General features: G+C 46.1%; 1 protein-coding gene across 2 annotated transcripts; it reads left to right on the top strand.

The window, feature by feature from the left end:
* The first annotated feature begins 420 nt into the window (after positions 1–420).
* On the top strand, positions 421–16,823 carry C9H1orf167 (chromosome 9 C1orf167 homolog). Of its 2 annotated transcripts, XM_085508908.1 has the most exons (22): positions 421–546; positions 1,245–1,413; positions 2,713–4,476; positions 4,874–4,917; positions 5,471–5,654; positions 5,771–5,946; positions 6,375–6,472; positions 6,833–7,019; positions 7,283–7,464; positions 7,993–8,179; positions 8,338–8,551; positions 9,091–9,272; positions 9,422–9,518; positions 9,921–10,063; positions 10,553–10,761; positions 11,120–11,264; positions 12,620–12,890; positions 13,433–13,541; positions 13,778–14,009; positions 14,107–14,242; positions 14,719–14,829; positions 16,427–16,823. In XM_085508908.1, the coding sequence occupies exons 3-22, from the start codon at positions 3,127–3,129 to the stop codon at positions 16,484–16,486; spliced, it is 4,317 nt and encodes a 1,438-aa protein (XP_085365034.1). In that variant the 5' UTR covers positions 421–546; positions 1,245–1,413; positions 2,713–3,126; the 3' UTR covers positions 16,487–16,823. The 2 variants fall into 2 exon arrangements, with proteins under 2 accessions (XP_085365034.1, XP_015737839.2); XM_015882353.3 differs by lacking the exons at positions 421–546; positions 1,245–1,413 and having other exon boundaries at positions 2,800–4,476; positions 6,836–7,019.
* Positions 16,824–16,888: the final 65 nt, after the last annotated feature.

Raw genomic sequence — 16,888 nt, forward strand, 5'->3', positions numbered from 1 at the left:
CAATTCTGGGCAGTAAAGCAGAGACAGATAACAGTAAAAGCTGTGCCCCTTTCCTGGCTTCTGAGGAAGAAAAACCAGTCGTTGCTGCCTCTCCCTCAGTGGTGTGGGGTTGAGGGCAGAGAGTGGCCCATCACCCAAAGCATCACTGGCAGCCGGTGGGTGAGGAGGAGAAAGCGGTGTCCCCTCTCCATGGTGCTGAGTGGGCGCTTTGTGCTGCGGCACCCGTGAGAGGTCGTGGCTGAGCTGCCCTGCCGTGCCAGACCCCTCATCGTCTGGCCGCCTTGAGAACGCTGTTCTAATTAGCCGTGGGCGAGAGCCGCTTTCCCCGTGGCCATCTGCAGCCCTGGTGACAGGCGGCGTTGCTAATCGGAGGGGATAAGCTGCTTAGGGCAGCCCAGCTGGAGTGAGCTCACTGCTGGAGTTGGGAGTTGAGGGGGGACAAAGCAGCAGGTTTGCCCCTGCCTTCGGAGGAGCAGACAAAGAGTCGCTGATCTGCCCCGAGGTTCTGGTGAGGCCGAGCAGCATGGCCAGCCGCTCTCCCAGTCAGTGAGTGTCTCAGCTGCTGGAGCAGTGACCATCTTTTATTTTGGGGAAGAGTTCTGTGGCATGAGGCTTGAGTCCAAGCTCACAGTAATGACGATGGTTTGGTTTGGGGGGCAAATTCATGTTTCTGAGGCATTCTGTGCTATTGGTTCTATGATTGGAAGCATGTGTGGTATTGAACCAATTGCTGATTCCAACTTGGAACGTGAGCCTTGTTCAGCAGGGGTGGGAAGAATGGACTTATCTATGCAGTACTTGTGTTTGTCATTTATCTTCCTTGATATCATAATGCTCAAGTGGTGCTCACTTGAAAGAGCTTTATTTACTTTCCATCAGCTGCGCTATTTACTTTGCTTGTAATAACAGAAGTACATTGATCAGCTTAATTTTTGTTTGCAGAATTGGATTTATTTTGGGTTTTAATGCATTAGCATCGTGCTACACAGTGTAAATAGCAAGCACACGTTAAATGTTTACTGACATAAATGCTCATATGGAATCCATTGGTTGTGGATTTTTGCAGTTTGCAAAATGATGCTGTTTGCCTTGTGGCTTTAGAGGGAATTTTAAAAGGCTCTTCATACAATCTTATTGCCTTTTAAGTAGGATTAACTACTGTGTTTAAGTGGCTATATAAGGTCTGAATGGCAATTACAGAAAGGATGACAAACATGATTCTTAATGGAAGCTTTCTCTTTCAGGTCTCAATGAAACCAAAACTAGGAATATGTCGGGTGAAAAACAACTCAAATAAACATGGTAATGTATTGAGAATTTGGTACCTGGCAGGAAGAACTGCTGAACTGAAAAACAACAAAGCAATCCAATGTCAAAGTACCAAGACTTCACGGAACAAACCAGTGCTGTTAAGTATGATGGTTCTGTGTTGTTTGATGATTCAAAACCCTTTATAAAACTTCCATATGTTTGGCTGGGTGTTCTTGGGATGCAGGGAGAGCTTCTGCGGAAAACCGTTCTGCATTTTGATTTTACAGTTGGTGCAGTGGGAGGTATCCAAAAGAAGGCAGCATTGCTTTGTCTGCTCACTCTGGAAGTTGCCAACTTCTACTTGGCTTAAAATAAAACCCAAAAATGATGTGTTTGGTGACATTTGAAAGGCAGAAACAGCAGTTCCCAAGGATAATTGCAACACTGCATGATGACCTGCTGTCCATTTGGCAATTCCCACTTTGTGGTGGTTGCTGAAGGGGTTTGTATGGCTTCTTGCAGCCAGGGATGTCTGAGGCTTATGTGCTTTAGAAACAATGCCATTTGAATGGAGACCTTCTGCTACTTGAGTGTGTTTGAAAAAGATGGTGGGCGTTTATTTCCTAGGCCGTGCTGTCTTTCTTTCCATATGTTGGCTGTTTTTTCTTTAAAGACGATCTAGCTGTGTGTCTTTTTCACCCCATCATTTTCATGTTTTAGAAGAGGAATGGCAAAGAATGCTTGGAATGACAGTGATTGGCATTTGCATTTAAAATTTGAGGCAATGAAAGCACAGTCCCCTTGAATGGCACTTACTGCTGTTACCTACAACATAAGGATCTGTTCTGCATGAGATCTATATGTGTAACCATCTGACTTAGGCTGCAAATTAGGTCTCCCTTATGTGTTGTAATTCTTCCAAACTGGTGGACAGCGTAGATTCTCTGCATGTTTAAACATGGTTCCATCCTGTAGTGTGGACAAGGAGAAACTGCCCTATGTAGCCTTGAGCCTTTGCAGGGCTGTAACACAATTTGTGAAGAAATGTCTACTTGACATGCAGTTAAACAGTACCTTAAGTCCGGGCAGTACCATTGCTGGCAGCCTTGGGGAAAATGGGCACAGAGGAGATGTGAATTTGATCTCTGATCAATGAAGAAAGGGGTAATCATCGTATTCCAGATGGAACTAGTTTGCTGTGACCTGTGTTTGTTTTAAAGTCTTTCTCTTCCAGCAGTTTTGTTGTGGATTAAATCTTTCCCTTCAGTCATTCCTGCTCTGCCGGTTGTGATTGTCTGCTGACAGTAGGAAGTGTAATAGTGTCCATATTACTTCCAGGATTAATGCTGGTGCTTTGGGGACAGAGACAGGGAAAGTACCTAAAGCCTGTGGCAAACTAGGGAAGATGGGCTGAGAAATATGCATACTCCTATGCTTATACTTCTTCTTGTTTTTCTTCAGAGCAAAGACACTTTCAGAAGGACATGAAAGTCGATCTGTATTTGGGTGTGAGAAGTTGAGCAGACATTTCTCATCGCTGGCTTGAGGCTGCTGCACCTCACTGCTGTCAGCTGGGCAGGGAGAGCCCAGGCTGTTACAGACTGACCTCTCCTGGCCTTTTCAGCTGTTCCGGAATACCACCAGTCAGTTCTCCAGTTCCTGCTTCCAGCCACAAAATAATCTCTACTCTAAGCTGCAGAAGCACAGCTCGAAGCACGTGGCTCACAGCTCTCCCCATCTTGCTGTGTCTGCACTCCCTGCTGCAAAACTCCCTCAGGGACACTCTCACCTTGAGGCTTATAGCTTAGAAGGAATGAGAATTTTGGCCTTCCTCAGCAGTGCAGTCAGAAAGCAAAGGCAGCTGGTAGCTGCTCCATGCCTACTGCTTATCATCACTGTTTAGAAGGAAGGAACAAGAGCAGTGATTATCCTTTGGAAAAGCAGCAGCCACCTGCTGTGTCTTGTATGGATACTGGGAACCCAGCGCTGGTCAGTACACTTTTGCTATTTCATGCTGTAGGTTGTCCTCTTAGACACAAATTAGCTTCTTCAAGGAGCTCAAGGGAAAGCGTCAACATTTGTTGTAGTTCAACCCTGACTACAAGTGATTTTGGTCCATCTAATTTGGAGTCCCTTCAGCCTCTTTTGCCGTCCTCACAGATTTCTGCTGCCTTGTACTGTTCGATCCAGAGGCTGAAGCAAGAAATTGCTTTCATGGGAAGCTGGGCCTCCCTTCCTCTGGAGCCCAACTCTTCTCCAGTCAGCGGCAGTTTGTGCTTTGCTCCTGATGATCCCGCTCCTATTATCCTGAGCACAGGAGAACAGCTAGCTGGAGTAAAAACCAGTGCTGCTCAGGCAAGATTGAGATGGAGCATCCCATTTGCTAAAGGCACAAGCTTCGGTGCAGTGACAAGGGACTTCGGGCATGCTGAACCTATCTCTGTCTCTCACAGATGCAGATACATTGACTCAAGCATGTGGAGAACCAAACTTTTAGGTGGCATCCATCCAGATAGGCTGTCTGCTGGGGTGGGCTCTGGCAGGCGTGTGGATACAGAAGGAGATTCCTCCAATGATTGCCCTCCTTATTTCAGATGCCAGTCCCAGGCAAAGCCAACTCTGGAAACCGGTGGTTTTTATGTTCATACAAAAAATCATTCATATGAGAAGGTTCTTAAAGCAGATGGGACATCTGGTGAGGCATCCCTATGTGCTATGCCTTGGAAAAAAAGCCACCCTGAGGGTTTGCACATGTCACTGGAAACATGGTTGGCTGGGACTCAGATGAATGTTGGTGTATCCATGTATGGGACTCCAAGGGAAGTGTGTGTAAGAGTCACTTCTGGAGATCAAGAGTTTAGGCCAGTACAGAAGCTTAGCATTAAATCTGTAGAAACTGAGAACTCCAAACCTCCTGTTGAGTCCAGCAAAGGCTTAGAAGAGGTGTGTGACTGTAGATCTCAAGCAGGCAGCAGGATGGCAGTGGGAGACAGCAGTCAGTCTAGCCCCTTCAGCACACAGGTTGGAAAAGACACTGGTGACTGTTCCAACATAGAACACGTGAATGCAAACAGAGAAGAAAGGAGAAACAAACACTTCCAGCAAAGCAGCTGGAGGAATTGGGAAGCTCCTGACCACTCTGAAGAACCTTCTTTAGAGAGGAACGATAGAGAACCACAGTGCTGTGAAGAAGGAAACCAGACACAGGAAACTCTGCCCAGTGAGGTGAGGGTGGGCTCACTGTGTAGCATCCCTAATAGCAGATACTGTGCTTGTTTCTACTTTTTGATAGAGGTGCAAAGTTGAAGCCCAGCAGCAATGGAAATGCTTGTCATATGTTTTTCTGGCTCTGAATGGTCAGAATCTCCTTTTTCTGATCCTACTCCATCTCAACATTTGCATGTTTTTCTTGCATGCATCTTCCTATACACTTGCTTGTTCGCTTGGTTGATCTTGGGAATGTAAAGACCTGAGAGCATTCACGTATCAAAAGCACCCAGTATAATACACAATGCTTAGCAGGACTGCTCTGGTATCCATCCAAAATGACTTACTATGCTGGGCATAGGCAAACTCTTTGACAGTAGGATACTGGAATGACTTGTCTTCTGTCTGTTTTCAGGTGTCAGAGAACAGCTTCTTGTCTCCAAACATGAATGAGCAAAGGTAAAAAGGACTCTGAATTTACATGTGAGTGTGCTGGTAGTTAATGGGAGGAAAGCTGCTGGAAAGTGGCTGAGGAACTATTCCTGGCTTTAGGACTTAACAGTGGATCTGCCATGGTTGGCTCAGGAGCTACATCTGGTTGTTTTCAAAAGCTGGCTGTCTAGAGCGAAGTATACTTTAAAAACCAATATTTTTACCTTTAAAATTCTACCTTCTAAATTGAACCTCGGTTACTATAGCGATGAAGAAGCATTGGTACTACACATGACTTTTCAGTGCAGCAAATTGTAGCATGCACATTCCAGTTAGTGAAGTTCAAGAACAGGGCTTATTTGTGAGATGGGGTTGAAATTTGTGACCTGTGGATTAGAGGAGTGTGAGATGGATATCTTAATGTGGTGTGAGGCTGCAGGTTTTTCACTCCGTAGACAGAATGATTTGAAATACTTCTTTTTCAGTGTGATGGCTGAAGTCTGATTGCCATCTCCTGGCTGTGTTTAATGTTTGTGTGTTAACTGGAGCTCACTTGGTTGTTGTTTTTTTTCTCTCAAAGTTTCCAGCACTTACGTGACAGAAAAATGGTAACTCAGTGTTTCCATGCCTGGAGGGACCACACCATCTGGAAGAAGGCTGCAGCAAGACAACAGCAGCCTCCAAAGGTGGAGGAAGCCCTTGGTGCTTTGGAGGTAGCCCAGCAGAGACATGCCTCAGCTCTTCTAGCTGCCAGCTTTCGCAAGGTGAGGATGGGCCAGGGACAGTACAAGTGGCACCTGTTTGAAATTCAGGGTTGTAGACCTTGGTGCTGATATTCTGCCTGCAGTTTGTTCTAACCATGTGGTTTCTTCTTCTTCAGTGGAAGGAAGCTGTGGCAAAACAGAGCCAAAAACAAGCTGCACAGTCTGAGTCATATTCTTATACCCAAAGTTCATCAGTGGGTTTTTCTGGAATAGGAAGATTAGCAACTATGACAACCTCAGCTCAGCACCAGCTTACAGAAGGATACATGAAGGAAGCTGAGCAGGCTTGTAGGTAAGCTGAGAGGATTCTCCTACTGGTATCCCAGACAAGAGGAGGTTTACAGGAAATTTTTGTGTGAAACTTGTGTCCAGGTCTGTGAATGTATTACTGCTGCAATAATTAGTACCTTAGAGCTTTTAATGCCCTACTGTTTCAGTGTTTCTGTGTCTAACACAGCTGTCCTGTACTCTTTCTTGAGTTCAGCTATCTCCTGCATGTGGAATATGGATGTAAATAGTATTGTTCCGCTCCAGCATCACAGTCTCTAGAAGGACACTATGGATGGTCAGAGGAAAAGACCATCGTTCAGCCTGTTGATTCTGAAGGCAGGAGAGGAAATCCAGACAGAAAGATAGGGCTACCTAGGGAGAAGGGAGGCTCTGGGTTCACTTTGCACCTGTCTGGACAGAAGGGTTTTAAGGGATACTTGCAACTTTCAGGGTGGAGAGTGAACTGTGGACACAGCTTCATCGCAGGCAGAGAGGAGATGAGTTCTGCTGGAGAGTTCAGGCAATAAGAGATGTGAGACGCCTCGCTGGTAAGCACGTGTTCTGTGAAGCAGCTTGAAAGGAGCCACTGTTTGACCGTGTTTCTTGGTTAGTGTCTAGTTGTTGCATTGACCTGGCTCTTCCAGAAACTGATCCTCCAAATAGCTGGACTAATATCTGTAGTGGTGGAGGGTGGCTCACCTGCCCTTCTATACGCTTTTGTCTTGCTTCCTATATGAATTCGGCTGTAGCAGATACTGTTGCTCCAGCAGTGTGATCTGTCTCCATTAAGTGCCATTTGCAGACAGCTGGAGTTCAGCCTGGGAATGATTGCTGTGTGACACTAAGCTATTTCAAGTTCTTCTCAGTTGTTTTTCTTCCTGTCAATCTGTTCCTGCCCTGTAACACAGCAGCTTTCAGACTGTGGCGCCTTCAGAAGGAGCTGCTGAGCAATGAGGAAGGCAGGCTGCTGGAAGCACGTGCCCTGCTGGAAAAGAAGAGGCTACAAAACACTTTCCAGGTGTGGAAGTCCCAATACTCAGAAAAGGAAAAGATTTTAGGGCTGAGAGTTCAGATCCAAAGAAACTTGGTCTCCCGGTAAGCTGATGAGATGTATTTTTAGTGTGATAAAAGAGTTCACTCTGGAAGTCCAAGGAATGATGGTGCCAACCCAGATAGTGATGTATTGTTCCATCTTCAAGTCATCTTTTTATTTCCTTTAAGGAGTAAAGGTAGAAATATATTTTGGTCAAAACAGATTTTATTTTATTAGTAGTAGGAACTTCTTTGGCTCAGAAGTCAAAGTCCAGAAAAAGATTTAGTACTTCAGTATTCTGTCTCTCTGTACCTGCCTTTCTCAGGTACTTCAGAGCATGGAAAGAGGCTGTTGAGCTGAAGGCGCGTTACAAGAGCAGCCTGATTCATCTCAGAGTAGAATCAATGAGGAAATACTTCCAGCTGTGGTTCCAGATGCTGCAGGTCAGAGAAAGCAATAAGCAGGCAATGGTAGACTTCCTCTTCCTGAGATGGAGGCAGCATTATGGTGAGTGTCCTGGGGCTTGTGCAGAATCTAAGATTTGGAGGTGCTGAGACTTATTCTTTCTCCACTGTGAAAGTGGAGGAGCCTGAAAAGCTGCTGAAAAGAGCCTGATAACAGAGAGGCACAGGTATAGAATCATAGAATCTTTTGAGTTGGAAGGAACCTTTAAGGGTGTTCCAGTCCAACTCCCTGCAGTGAACAAGGACATCTACAGCTGATCAGGTTGCTTAGAGCTCTAAGCCATCCAGCCTGAATTTGAGGGTCTCCAGGGACAGGACATCCCCCCAGGACTCTGGGCAACCCGTTCCAGTTCTCAGTACATGGAACTAAGGAATACCATAGGCAGTGGGTGGAGGGCTGGTTGTTCTGGATGTGTCTCTAATGCTATAGGCAGTTCAGTTCCTATTTCACAGACCCAGAAGAAAGCCTTAAGCCTTGAAAAAAAGCTGTTAGAGAGTTGGACTGAACTGAGTTTCATACGAATGCTTGCTGACAATTGTTGTCTCTTGTCAATCTCTATAATTGGCCAAGGACCAGCTGTAAGCTCAGTACCTCACAGGACTGCAACAGAAGGAGATGACAGCCAGCCACAGTGGGCTGTAGGGACACAGTTTCCTGAGAAAACAGGCTACTCTCTTGATGACTTCTGCCTAAAGATGAAACTCCAGAGGGTGTATCTGTTGTGGAAAGAGAGGCTGTATGAGCACTGCAGAGCTGAGTGAGTGACAAAGCCAGTTCCTGAAACCCTCTTTGGTGGTGTCCACTTGACTCCCAGGCCCCCTGGAAAAAACCTCTTGTACTATCTATTGCCATCATGTCTATAGTAGTGTTCCCCTCTGGTATCTCTCTTTGCCATCTCAATATCTTCTATTTCAGTTCTTTCTCTCAGGCTTTGGAGGAGCGTAGACTCAGAAAAGCTCTGAAATTATGGCACCAGAAGTGTCTCATGCTGCTGATGAGCAAACAAAGTCCTCAGCACTCTCACAGTGAAGAACCTCTTGCTGTGCTTTTTTGTGAGGAACTCTCAACATCTTCTGGCTTCCACAGCAGTGCTCCAACTACTCTTGCCTCTCAAAGCTCATTGGAAAAGGTGAGGAAGTTTTCTTACAGGTCTTCTCCCTGCCCTCTGTGTATGAGCTGCTCTGAAAATGGGATTTTTCAGGAAATAAATTCTGCTTCAACACGTGGTATTGTAATTAAGGAACTGTGCTCAGTGTTTAGGCCTGAAATGCTCTCAGGGTGTAGGGTACTGGCATTTGTGTCATCAGAAGCTGTAAACTCACTTCTTTCTCAGCCCTCCTAATTTAATGGTACTCGGAACTGCTGAGTTAGTGTGGTTCTCTTGTGTACTTTGTTCCTGTTTGTGTCTGCAAGGTGGAAGGGATGAGATACAAATAAGCTCATCACTGAGAAAAGGTCAAACAGGTATATTTGCTGCCTCTGAGATGGTTTGCTTTCCCATCAAGGATGTGTTTGCACATCCTAGCCTGCATTTCCTTTGGATGCATTCTGGATTTTCCTGATTCTTTGCTGAAATTAGGTGTAAATGACATGGTCAGAACTGTTAGCAGAGTGATCCCACTGTTAGGACACTTATCTCATGGCGTGTTTTTATCTCCTTATGTGCAGGAATACAGTTTTAGTGAGAGCAGCCAGCAGAGCTGCTCCTCCATTCTGACTGCTGAGGATGTGACATACCTGCCCTATTGCAATTCCTTCTTGCAACTACACCAATGTGCAGAGCTGCCAGCAGAGCTGGGTGGAGAGCTGTGCTTGCAGGCTTCCTTTCCTCCATGGAGAACCAGATCTGGGTGAGTAGGAGATTGGTTCCTTGGGATGCAGCTTGTTTGTTCTGGTCAAATTCATTCTTTCAGGATAGTCACCCACATCATCTCACAACAGCCTTACAAATACTTCCTTCTTTCTCTTGCTTTTCTGAATGACGCTTTTTTTCTTGCAGAGAAAATTGGTTTGTGGGAGGTCAGTTCCAATCTTTGGCACTGCAAAGTGCAGATAGTAATGTCCAGCCTCTTGTCAGTTACTCTACATGGGAAGAGGTGAGACTGAAAAATGATGTAATACGTGTGAATGTATAACTGCTTTTTGCACAGCCCAAATGAGGAAAGAGCCCCTTTGGGTTTCAGTATCAGGGTATGGAAGATCTTGTTGTTCTTCTTGCGGTCAGATAGAAGGCCGGGGGGGTTGGGGGATTGAGTCACATCTTAGGGCAGCTCTTCCTGTTCACTTTCTAGTTGAAATGGAAGTTGTCCTTCTGCCTAGGATTTAAAAAGGATGTCAGATTCTTGTATATAGATGTGTGGGGGTGGGGAGGGACTAGCAACAGAAAGTTAGATGGGAAGTTAGATGTCACTTCCACAAAAGACATAGCAGCAAGAACAGGCTGAGCTGCAGGGAGTGACTGTGACACTTCAGAACCTCTTAGTTTTTCTGGGTTACAGGACTGCAGCTCTGAGAAGGAGGTGGAGAGTTCCTGGCACCAAGTGGAGAAATGCTGCCTGCAGAAGTACTTCATCATCTGGTCCACTCAAACTCAGCAACTCACAAAGGCCCAGCAGTACTGCAGGCTTCTTCGTCTGTCTCGGTAGATATTGTGCTTCTCAGAAGTTTCCTAAAGCTGTCTGTTTAAGGAGCTCCACGCTTGCTTTTCCAGAAAATTCCTCTTTTTTCCTTTTTCAGTGGAAGTTTTACAGCCCGTTATTTTATTTTCCTGCTTCAAAATTTTTATATCTAAACACCATTCTCTCTGGTTTGATGAGCTGCCACAGAAGTGAGAGTGAGCCCAGTGCTGCTGGTATCAAGCCTTGGTAACTTCCTATCTACTGAACTGGCCTTGCTCTCTACTTACTCAGAAGCTGCAGAGAACAGAAGACTTAGCATAGCCAGGACAGAACACCTTTCTCCCTTACACCTTGCTCTGCCTATGGTTTACCCTGACATTTACTTAAGGATGTGAAGGATATGCATTTCCTAAAATCTCTCATATGTATTTATTGTTAAGGTTTCAGTTACAAATGTATGAATCTGACTGACTTATTCCTACAGTTGTTCCAATGATCTTTGCTTTTCTCAGAGCCTTTCTCATATGGCATCGCTGGACTGCAGAGAACAAGAACCAAAAAGTAGCAGCAGCTCTTAAATACCAACTTAATTGCTGCCGGATGGCCTTCAGCTTGTGGAAGAAGAGACTGGCTCAGAAGCTGGAAGCTGATCAGAGATTCAGGTGTCACCTCCACCAGATGACTGCTGATGCTCTTCAGCGTTGGCATTCCTACTGTCAAAGTAAGTTACTCCATCGTACAGCAGCATTTGTCTCTGTATAAGAACACTGGGAATGTTTGGGCTGGAGAAACTCCCACTTCTGGTTGTAGGTGTGTGAACATTAATCTAGGGGCTAATGGGAGCCTTATTGCCCTGTTTTGCTGTGCATAACTGATTCTAGGGAGATGCAGTCTGAGAGGATGACTGGGGAAGGGGTGAACTTAGTAGTCTTTTCAGCTGCTTGGGAAATAATGGGCCAGACTAAGATTCCCTAGGCTGTAATTTGCAGCAGGTGTATTCTTTGCTCTTGTGTGGACTCTGTAATGGGGTGGGAGAAGTAGTCAAACTTAATTCAGCAAGCTTCCATCTTTTCTCATAGGGAAGCGTAACATGAAGGAGCTGCAGCAGAGATGGGCTCAGCACAGCTGCCAGGAGAAAAAGAGGCTGATCCTGCAGATGTGGCGCTGCCAAACAAGGCAGCTGAAAAAGGCTGCTTTATTCTGGGAGTGTCTCCTCCTGCACAGGTTTGTTTCCTTTCTTTGAAGCATTTCCAAGGAAGGCTCTGCGTGAAGAGCAATTTATGTAGCAGCAGATCCAGGGTATTCAGACCTGTTTGATCAGTGAGATGATTTATGCCAAGGATTCATTTAAGACATGGGAAGCGAAGGTTTGTTCGTAGCAGATTTACTTATGAATTGCAGGCTCAGCCTGAGAAGGAGAGAAGGTCAGCAGAGGAAAAAAGCAGCAACAAAAAAGAAACACAGTGAAACCTTAGCAGCTGCGATGCTCAGGCTCTATGCTTACCCCACCCAGTTGCATTTTCTTCTGCAAATCAAGCTGTGTGGTGGCACCCTAGCGGGAAGTGTGTTTCAGAGAAGTCCTTCATGTTGCTCCTTCCCGTAGTGTGTCTCCACCATTAATCTTCCTTCTGAGCTCTCTTTTGATGGGAGATCGCCTCTAATTTCTCACCTTAATGTCAATAAATAAATCAGCTTGCCAGTCAGCGTGGCTGTGGTACAGGCTGAGCCCTGTTTCTTCCGAGGGGGGCATTTTTCATGCTAGGATAACCTGCAATAGATTCTCTTGATCTTCAGAGAAGCCTGCCAGGCAGAGGATATTTACACCTCCATCCCATGGTGCAGTGGGGCAGTTTGCATAATGAAAACCCAAGTGGAATGAGGAACCGACAGGAGGAGCCAAGAGTTTAAAGCAGATTTGCTTTTGGGGTTGTGCAGTCAGGCTGCCCCCTGTGCATCAGAGTGCTAGACAGAGGTGGAGTTATCGTAGGTGCAGATTTGCAGTGCTGTTAATTGTAACTCCTTCTGTACATGTTGTAGGATTTGTTTATTTGTTGAATCAAATCTTGAATAAAATTTGAATAATTCTTTTCTAGCCATATATCCTGTGTACAACAGGCCCTTAGCATTTCAGCCAAGAAAAAGAGGAAAAATTTGCTTCTTCACAACAAGAAGCTGTTTCGAATCCAGCTTGATTCTGCAGCAGGGAGACTTAACTGGGTCTGCTGGGATTGTGCTGAAGGAAATTTCAGCAGCATCATTACTCTTATCCGACAAGTAAACAGCCTTTCTCTATAAGGCATCATCCTAAAGATCAGCTGCTGGCACAGAGAAAGATCAGGCAGATAATTTAATTCTTTTATTTTTTTTTCTGGTCAGTGGGGGAAAATGTAATATGCCATTGTATTCTGTTTGTAGGGGTATTTAAAGAGCAGCAACACTGGAATGGCCAGAAGGAAGCAGTCATGCTCCTTTGACCACTTACACATAACACTGCACAGTAGGTTGAGAAGGTGGAATTTGGTCCATTGTCTGTTTGGTGCTGATAAAGAACACTTCTCTGTGTTTGAACTGTTTTTCAGGTGCATAGTTACCTGGGCCCAGGTCACTGCCTGCAGATTGAGGCAGCAAGAAGCCCTCTGTTATTTTAGAAGGGTCAGGGAGCACCATCTTCTAGAGGGGAGTTTTGCAGAATGGAAAGTGAAGTTCCTGGCAGCTAAACAGCGGTTGCTGAGAGAGGAGAAAAACCACAAGTGGCATGGATGTTCTCAAGGAAAAGCCTGTCAGCGCTGGCGATTGGCCTCAAGGGGACAGCAAGCCCTACACTTAGGGTCTGTGGCCACTGTGAAACAGGTAAGAAAGTCCTTATGAGATGATTAAGGACTCCCAGTTGGCTTGTGGGTCACTAAGTACTGAGCTGCATTGACAGGGCTTGTAGGAAAACCTGGTTTGGCTTGTCCTAACTGTGGTGACTGCCTTGAAATTCTTTACAGACTGTGCAAACAACTTCACCATAATCTGGCACAGATTACAGCAACCATCTGGAGCACAGTATTAAGGAGTGGGGATATTTTTGACCAGAGAGACAAGAGCACTCCTTCCTCTCTGCTCAGAGATGGGATGGGATAATCACAGTCCCCACAGAGTAGACAGAGCTGTCAGAGGTGCATACTATTTCAAAAGGCTCACAGTTAATAAACCACAAAAAGCTGGATTGATTTTGAAAGGCTGAGTCAGTCCTGCTGGGATCTCATCTGTGCAGTTTCCAGCTTGGGGTCTGGCACATTAAACTACCTGCAGGGATATGAACATAAGTGTTTCTGTAAGGCTTGTTTCTGTGCTGTATATGTGCATGTGTTTAGTCTTGGCTGCAGCTGTGTTAATTCTGTTTGCAGGCCTGCAACTACTGGACAAAAGCAGCCGCCTTTTCCCAGTGCTCACGGCAATGCAGTACCCTGATAGGTGCTAGGAAGAGCAAGAAGATGGCTTTGTCTTTGTCCATAAGTAAGATACCTCATTCCCTCTTCCTTTTGTGGGGCCATATGGGGTGTGTGAGTGGGGAGGGGTGCTTGCCAACCTAATCACTGGGGTTTCTCTGTGAAGTAGTTGCTCACTGCAGTCAAATTTTGACTATGGACTGCTTCCGTTTTAGTGTCCAAAGGACTGAGAACCTGTGGCAACTCTAATCTCTTCTCTAGCTCCTGTGTTAGCTCCTGTGTGATTCCTCTTTTCTTTCCTAGAAAGGAGAGGATGCAGAGAGAAAGGTTCAGCTCCGGCTGCTTCCCTTGGGTTTTTTCCCAGTGCTGTTCACCGCTGGCTGGTGATCTACAGAAGCCAAAGGAGGACTGAAAGGCTGCTGCTCCCTCAACAGCTAGAGAGACATGAGTTGGTAGGACCCATCCCTGTGCATGCCAGGATCCAGGAGAATAAAGCAGAGGTGGATTCTGATGAGTGGAATGAGAATTGGCTTGGGTAGGCAGAGTTGGAGGGCTCTGAGCTTTGTCATTGTTCTGCCACCAGGGAAAGACTCCCTGACAAAAGCTTGTTTTCCTCATTTTCTCGCCTACAGGAGGAAATATCTGAGGTGGTGGCATCGTACAGTGACGCTGCGCCGGTGCCAGCGTGCCAGGAGGCTGCACAGTCTGGCAAGGGGGTGGCAGCAGTGGAAAGAAGCCAGCAGGGTGGTGATGCTGGCACAGGTGTTGGTGAGTGGTACTGCCACATGGGTGTCAATGATGGGTGTTAGTGGGTAAGCCCACTATGCTTGCAGCCTCAACTACTTCCCTAATGAGACCCAGAGATTTAACATGCACAGTTGTGCACATAAAATCCCAGTTTGTTGCTGTGGCTACTTTGTCCAGCTTTCTCCTCAAAATGCCAGCTGTCGTTTGTTTCCCTTCTGCTCAGGACAAGAGGTCAAACAAAAAGAGGGAAGATTTAGAATGGATATAAGAAAACAGTTTTATACAGTAAGGGTGGTGAGGCAGTGGCACAGGTTGCCCAGAGAGAGGTGGCGGTGCCCCATCCCTGAGGATACCTGAGGTCAGGCTGGATGGGGCTCTGATGGAGCTGTGGGTGTTCCTGTGGATTGCAGAGGAGTTGGACCAGGTGGCTTATAAGAGTTCTTTCTAACTCAAACCATTCTGTGATCTAATCTGTGCACTGCCTTTCTTCCTGGCAGGACCAGCAGCGGCTGATAGAAAAGGCCTGGAGAACATGGAGACGACGATATTTACAAAGCTGTGTAGTGCAGAGGCTTTTGGAGGTTGAAACCAGAAGCCTCCTGTCTGAGGTAAGCACTTAAGGCTGCTTTCATTCTTTGAACCTCAAACCTCTAGTACAACTGTAAGGGTTAAAAGGTTTAGATCTAAGTTCAAGGTACCAAGACTCCAGGAGAGCTATCCCATATTGCCAGAACACAGGGCTACGTCTGGGCCCATGTGCTTCCTTGTTCCTGTGAAGTGTCACATCAGAAAGAGAATAAGTAAATGCCAGTTTGTGGTTAGAGGGATGTAAACTGAGTCCCACACACCTATGTCATTCTGTGGGAAACAGCTTCTCCTTACTGTGTGGCTGGGTGTGTGCCTTTACCAAGGAATTGAAAGGTGGAAGGTGCCAGGCTCTGTGGTGGACCAGCAAGCACCACAAAGGGACAACTGATGTTCCCTGTGTTTCCCTCCCTGAACTGTTGAAAGGAGAAGTTGAATACATCAAGAGACGGGACTTGCCCAGAACAAGGGGAAATAACTTTCAGCTTTATCTGGGTTTATCTTTGGATCTGCAGGCCTCTGGTAAGGGTTTAAAAGGGCACATAACAGGATGTTAATCCATGAATCCTCTGCCTCTCGAGAGCCCACTTAGGGAACAAACAGGTTCTATACTGTTGCTGGAGGACCGTGGTGACTTGCACCCAGGGTCAGGCAAATTGCCATAAATTTGAATGAGCAAGCAAAGCCCAGTATCTCTAATAGTCACTTCCCTCCTCTGCCTCCTAAAGGTCCATACAGAATTAAGTCCTCATTTTATACAATGTTCTTTTCAGCACTGCAAAGTGCAAGATTTTGCACTTGGGCTGGAGGAATCCCAGGTATATATACAGACTGCAAGGAACAGTCCTTGAGTCTAAGCCTGCAGGGAAGGACTGGGGGGTCCTGATGGATGAAGAACTTAACATGAGCCAGCAGTATGCTCTTGCAGCTCAGAAAGCAAAGGGTATCCTGGACTCCATCAGAAGAGGGGTGGCCTGAAGACAGGCTGAGGGAGCTTGGCTTGTTCAGCCTGGAGAAAAAGAAAGCTGTGGGGTGACCTCATTGCAGCTTTCCAGGACCTAAAGGGAGCCTACAAACAAAAGGGGAGTCAACTCTGAAAGGGTAGATAACAGCAGAACTAGGGGAAATGGTTTTAAGTTGATGGAGGGAAGATTGAGGTTGGATGTCAGGGGGAAGTTCTTTACTATGAGAGTTTTGAGGTGCTGGAACAGCTGCCCAGAGAGGCTGTGGTTGCCCCATCCATCCCTGGAGGTGTTGAAGGGCAGGTTGGATGGGGCCCTGGGCAGCCTGGGCTGGTATTCAGTGTGGAGGTTGGTGGCCCTGCCTGTGGCGTGGGAGTTGGAGATTCATGATCCTTGAGTTCCCTTCTAACCCAAACCATTCTGTGATAAGAGCAAGTACTGAAATGAGGGCAGAGGGAGGAGGCTGTCACACTGATTTGTACTCTTCACTTCCCTTGCTGGCTACACTACACAGGGAAGATGGGAAAACATGCTAAATGAATGGTGAGGCTTTTGGCTTGGCCATTGCTAGAGGAAGAGCTGTGTTCACTGGTGCTGTGAGGGTGGCTGCAGTCCTTCAAGGGTAACCTGAGTTTTTTATTTGCTCCCCCTACTTCAGGCATTTGGAAGATGGCGTCAGCTCACAGCATTCCAACTCAGCATCAGAGGACACTGTTGAACTGCAGCTGGTCATCTAAGGAGTGGAGGATACAGCTGGCCGTCACAACAAAGAGCTGGTCTCTTGCAGTCAAGAAAGCAGTGCACGATCTACCTGTGTGATTAAAAACAGTGCTGCAGGCCAAAAGAATGGTGATGGTCAAAGGACAACCAGGAAGAGGCGGAACCTAGAGAAAGGTCTTACTTAAAGGACTGATACCTTATCTCCCTACTGCCACAAACGAGAACTTACCTAATTGCTTTTGTTGTGAGGTTGAGGTTGCATTCCCTTTTCTACTAGAGCCCGATTTTGTTGGGAGTTTGGATTAAATGCCAAAAAAATACTTTATAGGACCTCCCTTAACTGATTATTTATGTATGTATTTTGCAGGTGAGAGCTTAGTAGGGGATTAATCAAACCTTG

This window comes from Coturnix japonica, chromosome 9, assembly GCF_054131305.1.
Source record: "Coturnix japonica strain WE chromosome 9, WE-NBRP24, whole genome shotgun sequence".
NCBI lineage: Eukaryota > Metazoa > Chordata > Aves > Galliformes > Phasianidae > Coturnix > Coturnix japonica.

Excerpts from the sequence above, each read along its gene's own strand:
- C9H1orf167 (XM_085508908.1), top strand. The coding sequence starts at position 3,127 with ATGCCTACTGCTTATCATCACTGTTTAGAAGGAAGGAACAAGAGCAGT. Across the intron at positions 6,473-6,832 it reads AGATGTGAGACGCCTCGCTG|CAGCTTTCAGACTGTGGCGC; the intron begins GTAAGCACGTGT and ends CCTGTAACACAG. Across the intron at positions 10,762-11,119 it reads TTGGCATTCCTACTGTCAAA|GGAAGCGTAACATGAAGGAG; the intron begins GTAAGTTACTCC and ends CTTTTCTCATAG.